The 22,853-nt window shown below is 48.7% G+C and overlaps 1 protein-coding gene across 2 annotated transcripts; it reads left to right on the top strand.

Moving 5' to 3' along the window:
* Window positions 1-11,317: 11,317 nt before the first annotated feature.
* LOC136957555 (polypyrimidine tract-binding protein 2-like) lies at window positions 11,318-22,653 on the top strand. Of its 2 annotated transcripts, none has more exons than XM_067251569.1 (14): window positions 11,318-11,423; window positions 12,705-12,726; window positions 14,198-14,267; window positions 14,854-15,026; window positions 15,324-15,464; window positions 15,655-15,819; window positions 16,214-16,324; window positions 16,512-16,713; window positions 17,180-17,295; window positions 19,061-19,094; window positions 19,619-19,711; window positions 20,019-20,235; window positions 20,579-20,656; window positions 20,806-22,653. In XM_067251569.1, exons 1-14 carry the CDS (start codon window positions 11,416-11,418, stop codon window positions 20,933-20,935), a joined length of 1,560 nt encoding a protein of 519 aa, XP_067107670.1. In that variant the 5' UTR covers window positions 11,318-11,415; the 3' UTR covers window positions 20,936-22,653. The 2 variants fall into 2 exon arrangements, with proteins under 2 accessions (XP_067107670.1, XP_067107671.1); XM_067251570.1 differs by having other exon boundaries at window positions 16,512-16,701; window positions 20,806-21,505.
* Window positions 22,654-22,853: the final 200 nt, after the last annotated feature.

The following is a 22,853-nucleotide window of genomic DNA, read 5'->3' on the forward strand; positions in this document are numbered from 1 at the left end:
TATATAAAAGCATCCAAAAACAGCATGTCATGGGATCTTTAACAACTGCTGGTCAGTTTCGAAACCAAAATGTTTTACACCTGGCAGCTAGGACCTAGGACGCAGCAATGTCAGTCTATATACCTCACCTTCCCCTCTTCCAGATACCTCCTTCTCCATATTCCCTGCTCTCTGTCTTTTTCTCCCTCTCTCTGAGCTAGGTTGAGAGAGGATGAGGAAGAGGATGAGCGCTGGGGGGTGTTTTAGAACATATGCGAGGCTCTGATGCTCCACTTATTGCTTTTACAGTGAAAGATTGGCCTGTAAACCTATGGTGGCAGACAGAGGCGCTCCGAGCCTCCCCCTCCTCTCCTCTGCTGTCCTCTCCTCCCCCCCCACTCCTCTCCTCCACATCCTCTCCTCTTCTTTGCTCGCCTCCCTCCCCCGTGCTCTCCTCCAATTCTCCTCCCCCCTCCTCTTCTCTCCTCCCCCTTACTCTCCACTCCTCGCGCCACCCCCCCCCTCCCCCCCAGCTCCCCTGGTCCCCCCAGCACCATCCTCACACCACATGCAGCAATTCATGAAGAGAGGCCCAGTTTACTTTTTCCAGAGGCAGATTGTGTTTGAATGTGTGTGTGTGTGTGTGTTAAGGGAAGGAGGGATAGGGGGCTGTGGGGTATGTGTGTGTGTGTGTGTGAGTGCCTGTGTGTTTGTGCGTGTAGGCACGCACGAGAGAGAAAGTTATGTATTTCTGTGTCTGTGTGCATTTATGTGCATGTGTGTTTCTGCGGGTGAAGGTGCTGTGCACCTCTGGCGCGTGTGTGTGTGTGTGTCTGTACGTGTGTGTGTGTTTCCCCCTCGGCTCAGAGATAACAGCTGGGCCTGTGAGAGAGCTCTGCCTGCCCCCCATGCCTCTCGGAGGCGGCGGAGCTAATAGCCTGAGAAACTCTGTCACAAAATATTGCCTCCGATGTTCTACAGGGGAGCTTTACAGAGATTGCGCGGGCGGAAATATGGGGAGAAAAGAATTCTTTAGTGAGGAATATTTCAGCCTGAGCCGGTTCCTCTGTGGCTCCCAGGCTGTGTCAAGGCGGATAAAGAGATGAGATGCGGGAAGTTTAAGACCCCGTACAGAGAAGGGGGAGAGGAGAGGGTGAGAAGAGAGGGGTAATGAGAGCTACTCCCCACAGCCCTTCTAAGTAGCGATGGATAGCGTGGCGGTTGGCACTTAGCTAGCTAGGCTACCCAAATGTAACCCCATAAAATTGTTGCCACCATCAACCTGAGGACTGAGTAATTTCTCTTTTTTTCCCTCTCTATCATAAATGCTTAAAAACATCGACTTGCTCTCTAAATTATGTATGGTGATGCGCTTTATCCCTTGAGCGAATTTTCTCGCAATGACCGAAAGGGGAAATGTTTCGGGAGGGGCGGTGGTGGCACTGAAAGTAATGTAAAGTAACAACACAGATCGCGGTGGATGTGAGACGGCGGACATCAGGCTAAGTCATTCCTGCGGAGCTCTCTGTAATGAATGGTCCCAGACTACAGCCCTGTGTGCTGCCTCAGACAGCTAGCCTTTAGCTGAATCAATGAGCACAAATGAGATGGACAATAGCAATTTCCTCCATCTCTTCCGATAAGGCATATCAATCAGTCAGCGGGAGGGCGGCCTTTCATATGGAGCACAAAATGTTGTTTCCTACCTCCTCTGCCTGTATCCTGCTGTATCGTTTGATTGGGGATGGTAAAGTAAATCATTTGTGGTCGGAATCAAACAGCAACAGCATTTTGCAATTGGGTTTGATTTGGCCGATTACATCTATGTGTTTTCTAGCTACTGAAGCCTTCTTGAAACTCCCTGCAAAGTTAGCTGTGTGATTATCTCTGCTCCAGCTATGATCAACATAAACAATATTAGTAATATTGTAATAATAATAAACTGATTTGGAGAGTAGCCTAGGCCAGTCGAGGTATAGGAGGAGAGGATGAGAAGAGAGGAAAGGAAAGGAGAGAAGAGGAGTCGATAAGGGCGAAGGAGGGGGTGGGAGGAGGAGGAGAGGAGTAGAAAGGAGAGAACAGCAGAGAGGAGAGCAGGGCACACAGCAAATATTTTCAGCGGCGCATAATCTAAATAAGAGACAGAAGGTTGTGGGTTCACATCGAGGTCAGCAGCGTTGCCGCGGCAATGCATCTAAAATGGCTCCCGGTTATTTGTGTGATTCGGGGAAACGTTGAGTGATACCATTTCCCTGTTTCATTTAGAGGAGCTTGCCGAGCTAGCAGGACGTTGGGCCATCCGTCATGCGCGTTTAAAAGTCACACAGTGAGCGTGAGAGATGACAAAGCGGTTCTGGAACATTGCTCAAACCACAAAAGGCCGGGCCCGCCTAACTGGTCGGTGAAGCGTTGGGGTTTGTAACCTGTATTCCTCTCCTCCATTCTCTCTCTCTCCTCCTCTCCCTCCCTCCATCCCCTCTGACAGGCCGGCGATCGCTAGATAAACGGGTAACTGAGCCCGCCGCTCCGCCTCACCCTGACATTTAGCGAAAAAGAGAAAATTGTAAAACTGAGAGGCGAAGCCATAAAAGGCCACTCAGTATAAACTTAACATTCATTCGCCTGTCGGCATGAAATACTAAATGAATACCATTTGTATTCTTGCCGGGAGCTCTTCAAGGGAGCCATGGAGGAGTCTCCACGTCAACCTTTAAACTCTGATGGAGCAGAGCCTTGCACTGCAGCCCCTCTGATGTAGAGATCATCTTAATGCCTCCAGCAGCGGCATCATGCACTAACAGTTGTTCTTTCGTAGGCCCTACTTCTGTTTTTGTGTTAGAGGTGCCGTGAGCAATTGCATTTCCAGTTATTGAGAATTGGGATGGCCCACCAAGAGAAATGGCTAAAAACACTTCCCGAGCGTAACCGTTGTGTTGTGTTGACAAAAGAGGAAGTGCCATCTGATTCTGCCTTCTGCCTGTCAAGTGCTCGTTCTACATTCAGGTAGGATAAGACCAGCTAACAGCGCTTCATGGTTCACAAGCCAACTGGGCTTTAAGCTTCATTAATCACCAACAACAGCATCTGAGCACAGTAATTAATTAATCTATTTTAATCAGATTGAAACAAGATGAACCCATTATTCGGCGGGCCGTGGTGTCTGGTCGTGGTAGGGAGTTAGAGGCTGTGTATAGCCCCTCGGTTAAAAACGTCCTAATTGAGACTTTGTGGCACCTGCAACGCCTCTTCATAATAAGAGTAGGCCTAAGAAAGACAGCAAAGAGAGACAATGATCTCCAGTTATAATGATCTCTATGAGAACTCTAAGTGGTAGGGCCGGCAGAAAATGTCAAAGTCTAATTCTAGAACATTATTTCAGAAAAATAAATGGACTGGTGTAAGAGGATAGACTAAACCAAACAAAGCCATGCTTTTACAAATCCCTAACAAAAAGAGAACGCATGTACACTCAAGAAATCCCATTTGAACAGAATCCCTAGTACGCGTAAACTGTGAGTTGTGTGTTGTTTGTGATTGGGAAAATCCCATCCCAGGCTCACTCATTGGGTCTATAATTTATTTTTCCCCCCACTAAGAGTGTGACCTTTACCCACCTCTTAAAATTGCATAAAAAGCACTCTTAAAAAAGCTGAGGAAATTCCTCCCCCAATATGCAAGCGTGTCGACAGGCTTTCTCATGCCTCGTCGGGTGATGTAATTTTGAGATATGCAAATCTGACATTTCTCTGCCGTGTTACTGGTCTCCTTACCCAGGTGCTCCTGCCCAGTCAGTATGAGTTTTCATGACGACACATCTTTATGACAGGACAGTGCAACATCAACTGTTCTGCTCAGCCTGACAAAGCAAACCTTTCGTAGACGTAGTGTGTCTTTCTGTACATTTCATCTTGATTCTGCCCCTGATGTGTTTCTACTCTCTCCCATTCGTTTATTGACGTGGTGTCCAGTAAACAACGCATTCTAAAGAATCCGGTGTTTCCAGTGTCAATAGATGACAAGCAATCGATTTGATTTTGAAAATGGCGGCGTTTGAGAACAAGAGGCCGTCCTCCTCATCTACCACTTCAAACAAAAAGTCCACCCAACCGGAATGGCCTTTAGGACAATAAATTGAAATTATTTTATGCACTGATGACCATAAGGTAATGGTGCGTTCTCTATATGGTCAATAAGTAAAATGTCACAAGCAGAATGAAAGAGATGGCCTCCTCCCACATCTGTGGGTGGCCTATCGGATAAATGTTTACCAAGCGGTAAGTAATCTATGCAGCTACCCACTCACCATGCAGTGATTTATGAAAATACAGATAGCTGCAACAGGCAGAAGAAAATCCAATTGTCTTTGTTGCCAAATCTACCACAGTGGCTTGTGGGAGGGTGGGGGGTCGAGGAGCTGTTGGTAGAACAAGTTTTCAGCTAATCAGAGTGGAGGTAAACGAGACAGGAGAAGAGAAAATAAAAACACAGTGTTAATAGCCGTTTGCTCTCAAGGATGCTTCCCTTCAGGCCATATTTGGATGTTGACACAGGCTTCAAACTCGAATAAACTGACTATAAACTGGTCTGAGCAGAAAGCTGCTACACCAACAACAATCATCTAACAATCACCAAATCACACTTTAGAAATGCTTCCACTCACTTATACTTTTTACATTTTACACATTCGGAACAATGGCAACTTGGAGCCCATACTAAGGAAGCACTTGACGCAAATGATGTATGAAAGTATGCTCTCCCCCGACAATGGGCCCTCTGTGTTAATATATTATAGTGAAGTGGCTCCATTGTATAGAGAGGGCTCCAATGTTTTCCAGCCCAAACACATTTCCGCAATGTTTATGCATGAAACTTTTCCTCTGTTGCTCCCACCCAGTTCCTGTCTTTCGTTGCATTCTCTCTCTCTCTCTCTCTCTCTCTCTCTCTCTCTCTCTCTCTCTCTCTCTCTCTCTCTCTCTCTCTCTCTCTCTCTCTCTCTCTCTCTCTCTCTCTCTTGCTCTCTCTCTCTCGCTCTCTCTCACTCTCTCTCTCTCTTTCTCTCTCTCCCAGTGGGACACAGAGACTTCTCTGCCATTCTCAATGATCCAAATCACCTCCTATTCGGTTGTCTCGGTTACAAGGCGTACATTAAGGAATTAAACCTTGCAGTTAGCGCAATTAGCAGGTGCATTGATGATTTCTCAATTGGCGTCCTGGTGCACCTGCATATTTAAGACATGGAAATGGCTCTGATGGTTATTAATGGGATATGGTGGAGAGGGAGAAAGGGGGGAGAAAGAAAAGACGAGAGATTGAAAGAGAGGCGGGAGAGAGAGAGAGAGAGAGACAGAGAGAGAGAGAGAGAGAGAGAGAGAGAGAGAGAGAGAGAGAGAGAGAGAGAGAGAGAGAGAGAGAGAGAGAGAGAGAGAGAGAGAGAGAGAGAGAGAGAGAAGGGAATGGCGGGGGGAGGCTTGCAGGTGGCTGCACAGGCCCAGACCATGCACCCCTGATGCAGTTAAGGATTCAGCAGATCAGATTAACAACCAGGGGCCCAGTCTCTCCCAGAGTCTGTCCCCATCTCAGTGGAGCTGAGCAGATCTAATGATTAAATCAGATTATGCGTATTGTGTTTGTGCGGCCCATCTCACTCTTCAGTGCAGAAGTTTATTAACCTCATCTTGGAGTGGTGCTCTCTGACATATTCACACCTTAAGAAGTAAAGCCTCCCTTAACTATCCTCAAAAACACATTTTCCAAAACAATATATATATATATAAAAAAACACATGAGAAATATCAAGTGTAAATACAGCGCAAGATAAGGGTCTAAAATTGCAGTGATCTGAAAGCCTACTTTCTATATATTTCGTTTTCACACACATTTGTCTTCTCCGTTCATCGTTTTTTTTTTTATATGTAAATAAGTGACGTTGATACATACCCATTACAAACTGTGATTCCCAGTCTAAGCAGGGAGAAGGCTGCTGAACTGTCTGCCTCCTCCAGCACAGGAGTTATCTTAGCCCTGGATCTGCTCTGATTGCTGTGTTTAGTATGGCTTAGAGAGGTCACTGGCCCTATCTCCCCTTCCTGGATACCTAATAGGTCCTCTCCTGGTCTCTCTCTCTCTCTCTGTCTCTCTCTGTCTCTCTCTCTGTCTCTCTGTCCCTCTCTCTCTCTCTCTCTGTCTGTCTGTTCTACTTCTATAACCATGACACACCCACATATGCACACACACGCACACACACACAAACACACACACCGACTTTAGCCAACCATCAACATACATATGCATACTAGCTGTGTGCCTGTAGGGTCTAATTTCCCTGGCTGTGACCCTGCTGTCTCTGAGCTACCATAGAGATACAACAACATCCCATCTGCAAACTGTCTGTGGGTTACATTACATTACCTCCATAGATCACAGAGGCCTTCTGGAACTCCAGATGCCATCTAGGTCAGAGACTCATGGTGGAGTCACTGTCACAGCTTTCACCCTGGCTGACACTGCTGGGGCTCCACAGCCGGGGGGCCCCTGGGGGTGAGGGGGGGGGGCACACCTGTGTGCGGGGTCTGCTGGCTCCACAGCCAGCCCTCCAGATCATGTCAACTCCTCATTGGGGCTTGTGTCTCTTAATAGGACATTACCACTTGTGTGTCTGTGCTGGGAGAGAGGTTTAGAACGCACACTTTTTTTAATGAGTTAGAAAGGCAATAAAAAGACAACAGGAAGGAGAAAGGTTTTTGTTTCGTATACTGAACCACAGACAATCTCATCAGTGATAGGGGTTTCGCTTAGCAGTTTGGGGTGTGCTACTGTGTGTGTTTAGGTGTGTGTGTGTGTATGTGGAGCGAGGTGATTGGCCACGGGAGGCGAGAGACAGCTTGCCGCTCTCTGTTTCACCTCATTTTCATAATCATAAGGCATCCTGGATGCTGCAGCTGTGCCAATATTGTGTGGGCCACACTGGGGGTAGGAAACATGATTATATTACTCGGTAAGTGTCCAGGCATGGGCTGCCTTCAACGGGCCCAGGGTGGGGAGGGCCGCTAAAAGGCAGGCTTGAGAATTACAGAAATTGGATCAAATTTAGAAAAATGGACCCAATTCCATCTCCATTCTTTCCCTTTACTACGCTGTGCAGCGTGCATCCAGTACCAGAGATAACAGACTGCGTAATAAAAAAGAGAACGAAAAAATCGTGTGGAAACCCTTCTCTCTCTGTCTCTCTCACGCACACACACACACACACACTCACGCCTACAAACAAGTGCGCTCCCACAAATAAATATGCATTGCGGGAGGACATGAAGAGCGGAGGGGAAGAATGTTTTGCAGTGGATTGCAGGCCCAGTCCCCAGATGACCTGATAGAGGGCGTTGTATTCGTTTGGCTGTCCTTCCCTCCCACACAAGGCAATTTCATGGACAGCTGTTCATCCATTCAGACGACTGCATGGCTAATGAGTGGAGGGAGGAGTGTGTGTGTGAGATTGTCCTTCAACCCTAGCTAACAGTCTCTGGTGTGACATCGGGGCATGAATATTTGATCTGCATGACCTTGCTGTGCGGCCCATAGTGGTGCTATTCATTACATCGCAAGTTTCCGCCTAACAACCTCCCCAAGCCTGTTAGGAAACAACCCTGCTAGCCTTGAGGCACACAGGTATTGGATATATGTAAAGACAGATAGAAGACATGCATAGGGCCTGGGATTGTTATCACGTATCTGTGTAAGAGCTATAAAAGATTATTAAGGTGAAGGCTTGGTTGCAGCTGGGGGCAGATCCACCACAGAGAAACCCAACAAGGACGAACATTAACACACATCTAACTAATGGAGGAGAAAACGACATGTTGCATGATAGTATATTGCATGAAAAAGGTAGGCACAGGAATAATACAGTTTACATATGTACCTGACACGCACAACCAAAGAGAAAAACGGACGTGGGGCCCACAGAGGTGGGCACCAATATCTCTCGCTCACCAGCGAATAGGCCTAGCTTACCTTTTCACTGATCGAGGGACCACCTAGAGTGGGGGAGAATATTGAAGTTGCTTCTTGGCTATCAACACATTGATTTTGAGCCGCCAGGCTACAGTGGAACATCAGAGTCTCGGAGAAGAACAGAGGGGGTAGGGGAATGTATGTCGAAAATTGAAAATCTATACACGTTTATAATCACAAGTGAAAGCACTGCTATTTTAGCAACAGGGAAAGACGGGAGGCATTATTTTATCATTATGTGTGGAGTTCGGGACTGACTAGGCCAACTCTTCTCCATGACCAGAGATGGGGGAAGATCGGATTATTGTCTGTGGCTGTCGTTCTTTTTAAAATGCGACAATATCTTATCATAGATGTAATTTGTGTTCTTTGTACTTATATGTTATGTTATGCCAGGTTGCTTTGCATTGTCTTGTCCTAAGAATTTCAGTGCCCAGTCTGACCCTGTGTTGTTCTGTGCATCTGACAATAAAAGACTTGAACTTGATTTATGAGAACAGTTTATCTTTCAAAAAATGTCTTGACCTAATTCTACAGCTAAATACATCACACTGTCCATCATGTGCAGCTTGTCCAAATGGGATACAAAATATGAACAGCTTACATGTAATTACAGTTCCCAGTTTCAGTTGGGTTTCAATCAACAGCTAGGACAGAGCCATCTCTCTTTGTCATGCGGCACAGTCACCAGTGCAGACAGAATCCACATTTTGTGAACCCTGATCCATGAATGTTGGTGATACTTCACTGAATACATTTGCATAAGTTGGATAACATCGCTTTGACAAACCTACTTCCAGCTGTTCAAGTAAAAGGACGAATGTCTTTGAATTGGCAGTTGAATTAAATTGATTCGATCATTATCGAGCAACAGTCATACCGTAGTGAGAAAAACTGTCAATTTCGCAGTTTCTATCCTCTTTCAAAATGTTGCCCCTAATACTAACCATCAAAAATGAAAGGAAGGAGCCAATACATGGGGTTTCCAGGTTTCATATAGCATTTATTTGCACTAAAGGAGCCAAATACAAAGATTATACATTTAGAGCAAAAATACAGGCCACATGGGGGTGAAGAAAGAGACTGGAACAAGCTCCTCATGGTGCCTTAGCACCACCTGACAGGCACATACTGTTAATAGGACTTTCTCTCTAAGGACAGTGACATGCTCGCAGGGAGAGTGGCATGTGCACCAACCCCCAGTGTCACTCCCTTTCAGAAGACACCATACCATTTCCTGAGGCAGGACTCTGTGTTCCTCCTTTGGCCGAGATGCTTTTAGTTTGAGGTGCCGTCACGGGGAGAGCGTCCACAGCATCCCCCGAAACACGCAACGTGTCATTTGGAGTGAAAACTCTAAAAGGACAAAGGGAGAGATAAAAATGTCAAAACACAGGGTCACAGCAAACCTGACAGTGAATATGGTCTCTTTAGCACCGAGGCCTCATGTGATGATTTTTAATAAATGGGTTATTTGACCTTGCATAAACGTTAGCATATTCAGACACGGTGGCATTTCATCTTCCTGACGGTTACCGTGACACAAGCGACATTAGATGACATTACCCTCCTGGTTAAATGTCTCCATTTTAAATGTGTCTTTTCTGCATTAGTCTACCTGACTGTTCTTTGCACATCAGCAATAACTCACTGTAAAAGTAGAATCAGACTAAATTTGATACAGTTGCTCAGTTGAGAGTAATAAATGAGACTGCAAGCACTCAAATAAAATAAACATTTCCAATGGGCCTTAGGCTGCACTAGTAGTAATAGTTTTGTTTCCCTAAATTGGAATAGAGGTGGAAAGACTAGGAGGTCGTCTTAACACACCTCAAACTGTACTGCATGTGTAGCACAGTCCTAGAAAGACTGTTTAGCGGCATACACTCAAATCCAAGTGGTTTATTTCGGGGCAAGTAGAAAAGCAAGGAGACACAGATGGACATCTGACACACACCCCACACCTCCGGTAACACACACAGTCCGGAGGCGTCCACCAATCGGAATGCCCTCTTCCCAGGAAGTCACATTGCTATGACATCACTCTGGACTATGCCTGTCAAAATCTCTTACTGCGTGATTTCACTGCTGACAAGCCATGTTATGAAGATGGGGTATGTCTGAATGTGTGCGGCCTAGTCTCACTGTGCAGCCTAAGGCAATGGATCAAATCCTGTTTATGCACAAGGGGTGCCTTTGAGTTACATGATTTGACACGCTATTTGAAAGAAGGCTCTGTGCTGTGTCCAGTTGTGTTCTGGGGATAGGCCTACATAGGACAAGTTGGTTGTTCAATAGAATGCGTATGGTGAGGGCATTGACATCTAATGCTATGCTGATAAGGGTTGAGTGCCAATCACCAGTCATTGACTGACATGCTGCATGCATGCCTGTCACCCTGCTTCTCCCAAAGACATGCCTAAACCAACCACGTGGTCCTCGTGGAACAAGGCTGTATCTCCAGTCCTCAAACACCATGTTCCGTTTATATCACATATGACAGGCTTGCTTCCCCCCCTTCCTCCTCCCTTGCTAATAAGAGTATGATTTCTCCCTGTGCAGTCTGCAGGTTGTCACTCCCGACGCTGTTTCCTGAGCGCTGTCTGATAAAGGCTGGTGATTTGCTGAGCTGTTGACAGTTTGCTTATTTCCCTTTTGCTCAGAGGGCTCTCATCAGCTAATTTCAACATGGCAGCCCTCGGAAGGACAACTAAGTGTTTGGGGAAATGTCATTTTTAATTAAATCCCATGTCCTTTAAGATAAGCAGTTAGGCATTAATTTCACCCAGGGCGCAAAGTTGTACTGAGCCAGAGAGCAATACATACGTCTGTCAAGACTAATGATATGCACAGTCTTTTTTTCTGTCCTAAGGTATGGCAAAACAGCCCTTAATCATGCTTGTCATGTCACCATAAACTCTCCCTCATTCTGCTATCTTATAGCCTACGTTACAAATGTTGATACCCATTGTATACATTGAATCAACAGAAGTCCACAGATTTGGGAGAGTTTAGGCTACTCAGCTTGGATTATTTTAGGCAGACCATGCCTTTTATAACATTTCCAACCGTATTAGCTTCTGGACTCTGGCATGCGAGACCAAAACTCCACAATCTCAAAAAACTAAATAGGATTCAATCGATTATCTGAAAATATATGTTATATATATATATAGTGTTATGCAATATAACACAATGTACATGCAAAGTCAACCGGTAGAACACGTTAGGCTAAACACGGGAACTAGAGCCTTCTCCGTTTACCTCTTTATCTCTTATTCACACCAACGGGCATCCTTACTTCAAGCGCTCCGACAATTTCCGCGTATTTCCGCCAACGCACTGTTGAACCACCTCCATCTTCTATCCCTGCCTTGCGAGTGCTATTGTTTGTAAAACAAGCGCGCCGAAGACTGAGACGAAACTGAAATGGACGGGTACGTATGACACACAATATCCTTTAGATTCCATGACACCTATTTATTGTTTATATAATCGCGTATGTTGATTGAAGCGCGGAACTAAAATCTCAACGTTACGCTTGCTAGCATATTCGAAAGCTAGTGCTAGCATTTCCCGGGCCCGTCTATTTGCTGGGAGTCCGTTCAAAGAAACGACGCGGCCACGCGTCCCTAGCAACCATCTCACTAACATTCCCATCTCCTTACAGAAATATTCATCTTTCATTAGCTGTCTTGTTAGTTGAATTTTTTAGCTAGCGTGCATATTGTCCAACTACCCATACCGAGCTGTGTGGGTTGGTTATCTAGTTGACTAGTGGCGGTTATAACACATTAAAACGTGCCTAAATTAACAATGGAATTGGCTAGAGCTAGCCTCGATAGCTTGCTAGCTTAGTCTTAAGACGTGTAATGGCGAATACAGCACTCTTAGCCTAGCATTACGGAACGGTAGCTAGTAGAATCTTGCTTGGGTATCTAACGTTATCAAGTTGAACCGTGCTTCGTCTCTGTGTAGTTGTTGCAATTAAAGACAATCAAACACGTTTTATAACCAATTGTAACTTTATATATGATACTACTTGATATTGTTTGTTGTATCTGGGCTAGTGCTACCAGCAAGTTGGTCAGCAAATGGACGTGCACAAATCCCGTGAGCGCGCTAAACCTAGCCACCGCTAGCTAGCTCTATAGCTATTCTGCTAGCTAGTTAGCGAACCACACAACGAAAACATCTAGCGTGCTAGCTTTATGTACACCACCTACGAAGTTATCAATTAAGTTAGACAAGTAAGAATAGACTCAAGTTTCGTACAGAATGTCTCCTTATCAGTATTATGGACATCGTATTTTGTTGCGCAGTAAAGACTTGGCCTAGTGTTAAAGCTTGAAGAGCTGGTACGTGATTATGTGAGAAGATGAAAACGTTGCCACTCCATCAAATGTATTATCTGTCCACGCCGGGAGGGTGTGTCCTGGTGACCATATTATGCGTACTCAGTTATTGATTTTGGAGATCCAAGTTTTCTAAATTGGTTACACAAGATCAAAACAACATTGGTATTTCAAGATCAAGCATTGTTCGGTTTGCCACCGAACACGTGACTACGAACTATTTTCCGTCTAGCATGTCCGTCCCCCACATAAAAAAATTATCAGCCAGCTATAGTACATATCACAGTATTGATTGCATTCTGCTATTGTATTACATAAACAGTATAGTAATTTTAATTTTTATCTCTCCTTTCCTGCCATCAGTGATGTTGCAGTTGGTGTGAAGGTAAGTCCAAATCAACTTAAAAACAAGACTGCCCTTGTATTCTTACTTTTCAAAATGGATTATTAACCCTCTTGTGCACACAGTCCCTTTACATTATCTGGACATAGTCAGTTCTCATCCAACCTTTCTTTCAACCTTGTACACTCCGTCTAATTTCACAGTTTTGTTTATTTTATTCATTTTATCAGACATATTAAGTTAATATTCTTGTACACAATAATGACCTGGCAAGGAACAAAAGGCCTTTTGTAGGGAAGGGGATTGGGAAATTGGGAAAAGGCTTGGAAAGTTCAAGTCAGTTCCCTGCACACTGACGAGCATCACTTCATACATAAGGGCTTCAATGTACCCCCACAACTGTCTTGGAAAAAATCTTGGTTTGTGTAGCTCATACAGTGTTACCTTCCTATTTCGTACTTGGTCAGTGACTTGCATTCAGTTGAGCCGGATATTACCCAGGCCCATCCCTCATCTTGACTTTATTTAGTTTGCAGGAGGCTATGCTAGAATCATACCCCAAACAATCAGATTGCACCGTGGAGTCAAGTTCACTGTATTCCCAGCTTTTCATGACATTAGAATGCCTGTAATTGAATGGTAACAGTCCGTGTCCAGGCTGGTTAAGAGGAAAATGTTGTTCGGGTAGAAATGCATTTTTGCCTCAGTCTCCTAACCTAATTTGTAAGTAACAACAGCATTTCCGTCTTCCCTGAACCAAGTTAAGGCCTCCTCCCAGGGAAGTGGTCATACAAACAGATTTCTCTGATAAGATTGGTCTTTTGGCAACTGTGTTTACATGAAATATTGATGAAATAAACACTAGCCTATATATTACACACAAAAAAAGTATGCTTTGGGAAAAACATTTCTCTCACACTCAGATGTGGTGTGGCTTTGTCACATTTAAGTCAAAGACAACTTTATTACCAACAATTTATTTGTGGTCTCTCACCCTACCGGGGTCCCTGGCATCTAATTTATCGTAACCATAAAGAATGTTAGCGATAAAGAACAATTCGTTCAAATTCACTCACAGACACAGAGAACAGAGGAAGGCCTATTAGATAGCTGTGCCTGTAATGGCTCCCAGTCTGCCCCTCGCACCGCCATCAGTCAGTTTTAGCAGGGCCGGGAGCACGTCACACACACACACACACACACACACACACACCCCAGACACTGGCCCTCAGGGAACCCTGGGAGCTCCAGATGAAATGACTTGTCCTGACATCTTAGGCTCCGCCAGATTAAACCCACACGAGAAGAAGGCAGAGAGGCGAGGCGGTGACTCTGGTCTCAGTCTGTGTTTTATGTCTCCCCCCCCCCATCTCCCTGTTTCCTCCTAACCGTCCTGAGAGAGCTGTATTTCATTGTTTTCTTTGAGGGCGCTGACGGTTAATGGAAGGTGTCTTTATTGGACAGCATGCCTGCTTTTATCTCACTCCGGTTTCCTCTCTCCCCCTTTCTCTAGAGGGGCTCGGATGAGCTGTTGTCAAGCAGCCTCTACAACAGTCCCAACTCTGGCATGAGCAGTATCAGTGGTGAGTTTTGGACTACCCTTGTCCCCCATTCCTCTCTGTCTCTCTCCTTCCCCCTCTCTCTCCATCTCGCTATATTTCGGTCCCTCTGTTTCTCCGTCTCTCTCTTTCTCTGTCTGTCTCTCTCTCACCCCCCCGTCCACCCTTCTCCAGACGTCTGAATGAGGAATTAGCATTAAGCCATTTATGTGATCAGCATCCGACTGCATTAAAGAGAAATCAAAGACCCGACGCAACGTTTGAAAGCAAAAGCTCTTTGTCGAAGGAGTGGATCCAGGCTTCGTAGGAGGTATTTAGTTACACAATAACCTCCTGCTCCTCTGTAGGTGGACACACACATGGTCGAGCATGAGTGGAATAGCACTGCCGTGTGCCTCGAATGTTAATATCTCCCCTTTAGAGCTGCGCCACGTTAACATCTCAAAGAGAGAGAGCGCATGAGGCCGCGAGAGCCGTCGTATTGCAGTGGTCGTGTCTCCTTAGCTTCAGGACGTCATACATTCGCGCACGTGGCTCGCCCTCTCCCGCCATCACGCACGGACGGGGGAACGCTCTCTGATCGGTCGCGACCCCTCTCTCCGTTCCCCAGACGGGACGTCCAACGGCAGCGACAGCAAGAAGCCGCGAGTGGAGGAGGCCCCGCCCTCGCGCGTCCTCCACATCCGCAAGCTGCCCAACGAGGCGTCCGAGACGGAGGTCATCGCCCTGGGGCTGCCCTTCGGGAAGGTCACCAACATCCTCACGCTGAAGGGCAAGAACCAGGCAAGTGGGAGGGGTGGGGAGGGGGGGGGTGGGCTAGGGGAGGAGGAGTAGGGGCTGGGGGAGGGGGGGTGACTAATGGATGGTGGAGGGTAGGGGGCTCTTAAGTCTTGGGCTGCCATTCGTTCGTCCCATGTGGCCTCATTCACGCCGGGGGGTGGAGGGGGGGGTGGGGGGGGTGGTGGTGGTGGTAGACAGACAGACAGACAGACAGACAGTCTCAACAGTGCGTGTCCTACCTGATGGCACCACCAGCTGCTAACCTAGCTAACACCCCCCCCCCGCTCCACCTGCGTCCAGGCCTTCCTGGAGATGGAGACGGAGGAGGCGGCCATGACCATGGTCAACTACTACCTGACCGTGACCCCCAACGTGCGCAACGTGCCCGTGTTCATCCAGTACTCCAAACACACGGAGCTGAAGACGGACGCGGGGAACCAGGTACGCCCTCAGGCCGCCTCTCACACGGCGCCATGTGCACGATTTCCGTTTGACGTCTGCTAAGATGACGGATCCAGTGGTCCCCCTCTCCTCACAGCCTCTCTTCCCCTCTCCCTCCGTCCCTTTCCGTTTTTCTTCTGATCCTTCCCGGCCTGTGCCCCCCCCCCCCCCCCCCCCCCCCGCTTTCCAGAGGACCCAGGCAGTGCTGCAGGCGGTGTCGGCCGTCCAATCAGGCGGCACTCCCACCTCAGGCTCCGCCCTGAGCGAGAGTGCCCTGACGGCAGCCTCCAGCCCCGTCCTCAGGATCATCATCGACAACATGTTCTACCCCGTCACCCTGGACGTGCTGCAGCAGGTACACCACCCTGACCACACCACCACCACCCTGACCACACCACCACCACCCTGACCACCCCACCCTCCCTGACCCAGTACCACCACCCTGACCACCCCACCCTCCCTGACCCAGTACCACCACCCTCACCACCCTGACCACCCCACCCTCCCTGACCCAGCACCACCCTCCCTGATCCAGCACCACCCTCCCTGACCCAGCAACACCACCCTTGCCACAACCTCACCATACTGGCCACCCCACCACCACCCTGACCACCCCACCACCACCCTGACCACCCCAACACCACCCTCCCTGACCACCTGTGCTAGTTCCTGCTGTTAGAACTACCTCTACAGATCCAAGCGAGGGGTTTGGCTCCGCAGTCGTTTTTGAACGTCTCTCTCTCGCTCAGATCTTCTCCAAGTTTGGCACGGTGATGAAGATCATCACGTTCACCAAGAACAACCAGTTCCAGGCCCTGCTGCAGTTCAGCGAGCCTGTTAACGCACAGCAGGCAAAGCTGGTCAGTACAAGCTTTCTTTTTCTCTCTCCCCCCCCCCCCCACTCTCTCTCCAGAAGACAAGGTCATGTTGGACTCCCACCTCTATAAGTCTGCCCCCTTTTTGAGGTCTTAACAACAAACTAAACGAAACAAACGGGGATTGAACCACCCCCCCATCTCCATTCGCCTCCCCCCCCCCCCCCCCCAGGCTCTGGACGGCCAGAACATCTACAACTCCTGCTGCACCCTGCGCATCGACTTCTCCAAGCTGGTCAACCTGAATGTCAAGTACAACAACGACAAGTCCCGGGACTACACAAGACCAGACCTGCCTGCCGGGGACGGCCAGCCCGCCATGGACCCCTCAGCCTTCACCAAGGACTCCAACTCCCTGCTCGGTAAGATCCCAGGTAGAAACCAGCACTCCTTTTTTTTCCTCCCCTTCCCTTCCCACACACACACCCTACTCCCTCCCCTCCTACCCCCTCCCCTGCTACCCCCTCCCCTCCTACCCTACCCCCTCCCCACCTACCCCCTCCCCTCCTACCCCCTCCCCTGCTACCCCCTCCCCTCCTACCCTACCCCCTCCCCACCTACCCCCTCCCCTCCTACCCCCTCCCCTCGTATCCCCTCCCCTCCTACCCCCTCCTACCCCCTCCCCTCGTATCCCCTCCCCTCCTACCCCCTCCCCTCGTATCCCCTCCTACCCTCCCACACACCCTCCCCTACTTCCTTCTCCCCTGCCCCACGCCCTCCCATCCTTCCTCCTTCCCCCACCCCCACCCCCAAAAGTCTAGTGTGTGGAAGACTTGCGTGAAAAGCTTGTCGATCTATGCGCGTGCGTGCGTTGGCAGACCACCTGTGTCGTGTTCTTAGGTGCCCTCAGCCCCCTGAACGCTGCCGCCGCCGCCGCCGCGGCCGCCGGCCGAGTGGCCCTGTCTGGACACTCCGGCTCCAGCGGAGTCTTGTTGGCCAGCAACCTGAACGAGGAGGTCAGTCACACACACACACAGAGACTGAACATCCGCTATGCGTACACTCACTGATGGGATGATGTCGGTGGCCGGAAAGATGCACGGCAATTAAAAAGGGGCTGTAACCATTTCAAGACCGAGCGGTCAGACGAAGGCAGCACGCGGATCACGAGCGGCCTTGTATACACTGAAGACGAGTACAAATATAGTTTCCGTGGAATGTTTCCTTACAAGGCCACAGCATGCGATCGGCAAGTTTGTATCCTTGAAAGATTATGCCTGACAATATCGTGACTTTTCCTGCATAGTTTCTCCTCACCGACTCCTGTCAGTCTGAACAAGTAAGGCCCTTATCTATATGTGGACTGGAAGGAGCTCCACAACGTGACCTCAAAAGGAGAGAAGCCTCTCGCACAAAAACCCTGCGTATCGCTCACACACACACACACACACACGTGTCGTTGGCGTCGAAAGACGGTGCTCTGTCCCGACTCTTCCTGAAGCCAGAAAGGGGGGTCTTTGTCTGTCTCTCTCTCTCTCCCCCGTCTCGATCTGTTAACTCTCACCTCGCCAGCTCCTGCCTGCCGTGTGCCAGCTAATCTGCACCCCTCTCTCTCTCTCTCCCCTCTCCCTGCTCTCTCCCCCCCTCTCCTCTTCCCTCTCTTAACTCTCCACTGTGCTCTCTGTCATAAGGAGCCCAGGCTGTTAACACACACTGGTGTTCTGAGCTCTGCTCTCTTATCCGGTCTCACAGGAAAGCTCATGTGAGACCGGCTGCCTGATCTCCCTGACCCGCGTCTGATTTCCCAAATCTTCCCATCGCCTCTCTGAAACACACTTACTGCTTGTTTTCTCTCTCCTGTCTGTCTGTCTGTCTCTCTCTCTCTCCTGTCTGTCTGTCTCTGTCTGTCTGTCTCTCTCTCTCTGTCTCTCGAATGGGGACTAAACTATGTACTCTTGTTTTCTAATCACTCTGTCTCTCTCTCTATGAACACCATGCGCAACGTGGCAGCCTCTTATTCCGAGGCGGGGGATGGGGGTCGAACATCATCCCGCTCTCCAGCATGCCTCAGCCTCAGCTACTGTAACAGGCCTCCGCTTCTCTTCCCGTCTCACATCCCCACCCCTCCCCCTTAGCAGACCCCCCCCCCCAGTAACCATTCTATACCTCGACTTCGTTACCGCATGTTTTCTCCCCCATGCGACTCCTGTTCCCCAAAAATCCGTGGTTATGATTTCTGAGTGGTTGTTAGCGGCCGAGCCGAGGTCTGCTGACCCCCGGTGCTTGTCCGGGGCGATTGATGGTTGGCACCCTCCTTTCTTTTTTTTTTTGGGGGGGTTGATTTGTTTTGCTTGTACGGTTGTGACTAAGAATGTGGGGCGGGGGGGGGGGGGGGGGGGGGGGGGGGGGGGGGGGAGGGGCTAGCCATTTTTCTGACTCAAGCACCTGCATATCTCCAGTGTACTGACCTGTCTTTTTATTTTTGTCCCTCTTCCTCCCCCTCTCCCCCCCCCCCCCATCTCATGCTATGCTCCTGAACCATCATGCCACCTCGCCCTCACCCCCACCCCACCATCTGGCCTGGATCCCCCCTCCCCCTCCTCTCCCCAACATTAACCACCATGACCACCTCCATCACTCTACGGGGAAACCATCTGACCACCACCCTCCTCCTCCTCCTCCGCTCTGGATGATCTGTCCATCTCCCCTCTCTACCTCCGGCTCTCCTACCTCTCCTCCTCCTCCTGTCCTCCGCTGCTTGCCTGTTCTCTCCCTCTAAAGATGATCACGCCCCAAAGTCTCTTTACTCTCTTCGGTATGTTATCCTCAACATCTCTACACCCTCTCTCTACTCTTCTCTGGTTGTTCTCTCTCTCTCTCTCTCTCTCTCTCTCTCTCTCTCTGTCTCTCTTTTTAGAGATCAGTTTTTAGGATTGTAAAGTTCCGAAAGTTTTAGGATTTAGTAAGCAGCAGTGGATGTGTCGGTATATAAATGTGTAAATAGTATTCTCTACACTGCCTCAGCCAGCCGATCCACAGTCTTGATGCTAATGCATGGTGAATTAAGTTTGTGCATGTTCTCAACCTTAAAGCATCACCCAGCCCACGCGGCAGGGTTTTTTTTATGATTAAATACCTCTATCCTTTTACACAGTGTGTATTCTTTTCCCTTCTTTCTTTCTCTCTCACTCACTCTCTCACTCCTATCTAGCTGTCTTTTTTTCTTCCTTGAAGTCTACCCTACTCTCCAGTGCTAACTCTTCTCTCCTCACCGCCTATCTATCTGCTCTGCTCCCTCTCTCTCCCGCCCTCCCCTCCTGGCCGGGCTGGGGGTCGCAGGCGTGTACGGGGACTGCCAGCGGGTCAAGATCCTGTACAACAAGAAGGACAGCGCGCTCATCCAGATGGCCGACGCCAACCAGGCCCAGCTAGGTGAGCCCAGAGTCCCCGATCTACAGGCTCCTCTGCTCTCTCCCCGATCTGCCCAGGCGTGTCTCTGGCCTCGGGGGGGGGGGGGGGGCCGCGTGGTCGAGGTTCTTGGGTTGGATGAAGGGGGGGGGGGGGAACCAGCGGGTGCAAAGTGACTGCGGTTGTCCCAGATACTGACGTTGCGGATCGATTTTTTGAAAAGGGTTAGCCCCGCCCTTCGCAGTGTCTAGTAGAGGTCTAAACTCCTTCCCTTTGCTCTTCCTTTTTTTTTTTTCTCTCTCCATTCCCTCCCTCTCTCCCCCCCCCCCAGCCATGAGCCACCTGAACGGTCAGAAGATGTACGGTAAGGTGATCCGGGTGGCCCTGTCCAAGCACCAGACGGTGGCCCTGCCCCGCGACGGCCTGGACGACCAGGGCCTCACCAAGGACTTCACCAACTCCCCCCTGCACCGCTTCAAGAAGCCCGGCTCCAAGAACTTCCAGAACATCTTCCCCCCCTCCATCACGCTCCACCTCTCCAACATCCCGTGAGTGCGCTGGGGGTGGGATCTGTGGATGGGGGGCGGGGGATGGGGACTCTAAGCCCGTTCTCTGGGAGGTCCAACCAGAAAGATGGAGGGGCCAGCCGGTTATTACAAAGAGCGGATTGGTGGATATTTTCGGTGTCTTTTCGAGTATTTTTTTGTGGTTAGAGCACTTGACGCATGATCAAGAGGCCGCAGGTTCAAATCCCCCTCCCCCTGTACTCGATGTGGATTCGGACAAAATAATACAAAAATGTATTCTTATTATTCTTATTACTGCTATGATTTAGAATGTGAAGCTAGTGCTCCCTTCCTCATGGTCTCTCCTGCCGTCTCCCCCTCACAGTCAAGACGTGACGGAAGAGGACCTCCGGCTGCTCTTCTCCAACGCCGGCGGCACTGTGACAGCCTTCAAGTTTTTCCAGTAAGTTCTCCCGCGTGAGCCTCCTTTTTTCGACCCCGAAGCCTCTCACCAGTGATGTTAAGAGTACTTAGGAGCTATCGTGGCTCAGAACATGCTAGAAGAGAAGCGCTCCCCGTAACGTGCTGTTACCCCCCCCCCCCTCCCCCCAGGGACCACAAGATGGCTCTCCTGCAGATGTCTGCTGTGGAGGAGGCCATCCAGGCCCTGATCGACCTCCACAACTACAACATGGGAGGCAACCAGCACCTGAGGGTCTCCTTCTCCAAGTCCACCATCTGAGTCCACACACACACTCACATACACACACACACACACACACAAACACACACGTCTAAGATAACCAGACCTGTCGACTGTTTCTGGAGCCTGAACACTTGGGACCACAGACGGATTGGACCTTTCTCCCCCCCCCTCCCCTTTTTGATATTCTTATTTTCGGCTAGCGTTTTGTATGTTTTACCTGTCATTCCTTCTCGAGAGAGCCAGAAACCTCGACTCAAAACGGAGTTGTGATTTGAAATCTGTAGTTGTATTTACCCCCCCCCCCCCCAGTAATACTGTAAGTCCCCCACCCTAACCCCCCCTCCCCCTGGTATAGCCCCGCCCCCTTGTGCCCTCGCTCCTCCCCCTACGTTTCCAGCGAACGAGTGAACAGACTCTAGCGCCTGCCTCTTTTTAGCGTTCTGATTAGTTGACAAGACACGTGCCTTACCTGATATATCACCACTTTTTTTACATCCCAATATTTTGCGACATTCATTTTCCACACTCTGCTGTACGAGGCACACGGGTTTGATTTGTGACGGGTGAGATCTGATTTATTAAAGGCATGTAGTCTCTCCTCCCTTGCATGGCTGGCTTGTCAAGTTCCTACCAGGAAGACCTTTTAGTGGGTTGTCTCCGAAAGTGCAAAAAACATTTTTTGGTGTGTGTTGTTGCTAAATTCCTTTTGGTTGTTGTGCTTTGAAGATTGATAATGGATTCGTTGAACCTCATTTGGACTATTTGCTCCTATTTTAGTACCACGTCCCCCCCCACACACACCTCCCCTTCCTCCTCAGCAGAAATGGTAGTCTGTGGCTTGCGTCTCATTATTATTTATCAGTGTTTTTTTTTACCCGTCACGCTTTTCTATCGCAGTGAACCGTGATTGTTGAAGTGGTTTTTCTAAGCACGTGTAGTTCTTGGGGTTTGAAGATCAAAACGGCATTGCATGCGTTCTCCGATGCGAACAGGAAGTGAGTCGACCCGATGTCATCGCGTGACCATTTACTGACTGTGATAAGGGACTGCCATACCTAGGTCAGACGCATCGAATACTAGAGATTACTAAGGGCGCCGCCCATGATTTGAAACTGTTCCTTCAGTTACACGCCTGGCTAGGCTAAATCAAGTGCTCCCAAGTATTTTGATAGTATTTGCAAATTGTATTTGACCAAGGCCTGAAGATTACCTGGTGGGACCAAGTCTATGTGCCTTTAGTGTTCCTTTTACATAATGAAATCGAAAAGGATGTTAAACTTCAGCCGTTGACTAAATTACTGTAAAATGTTGTATCCAACGCAACGAGATTGGACAATTAGGATGCACTCCAGGGTTTGTTTTAAGGCGAAGCTTCCCTCCTGTTTCATGAAGAACATCCCTTTCCCCTGAACCCACAAACTCAGACCTCCGCAAAAAAACAACAACAAATCAATAGAAAACCATTTGATTCTGTGTCTGTTTGGAAATGAAAGGAAATGTATATTTTCAATATTAGTTGCAATTTTTACATCTTGAGAATTGTACGACTCAGTAGACTTTGGAAGCGGCACAATTAAAGGATGATTTTCTAAAAAATTCGGAGAGATCTGACCTGTTATTTTACTTTGGGTTTTTCTACAGTTTTTTCCTCCTTTTCTGCTTTTCTTTTCTCCTTTTTTTCCTGTGTGTACTCTGCTTTACCTTGGTGTACATCTGTAGCATGCTAAATAAACGCTTCTGTAGCTCTACCTTCACCTCTCTCTCCTCAGACTGTCTCTCTTTTCTCTCTCTCCCCTCTTGGCTCCCCCTCTCTGCCCCAAGTCGGGAAAGGTACCAGCAGAGAACTATCAGAACTAGAGAACTATTTGTACTAGTCGTACAAAAGTGCAAACGGTACGAGCTTGACAGGATTCGTATCCCGCTAAAGGCCAAACAAACCACCCTACTGCACTGC

This window comes from Osmerus mordax, chromosome 15 (assembly GCF_038355195.1).
Source record: "Osmerus mordax isolate fOsmMor3 chromosome 15, fOsmMor3.pri, whole genome shotgun sequence".
Taxonomy (NCBI): domain Eukaryota; kingdom Metazoa; phylum Chordata; class Actinopteri; order Osmeriformes; family Osmeridae; genus Osmerus; species Osmerus mordax.

Excerpts from the sequence above, each read along its gene's own strand:
- LOC136957555 (XM_067251569.1), top strand. Across the intron at positions 17,296-19,060 it reads CCAGCAACCTGAACGAGGAG|ATGATCACGCCCCAAAGTCT; the intron begins GTCAGTCACACA and ends CTCCCTCTAAAG. Across the intron at positions 20,657-20,805 it reads ACAGCCTTCAAGTTTTTCCA|GGACCACAAGATGGCTCTCC; the intron begins GTAAGTTCTCCC and ends CCCTCCCCCCAG.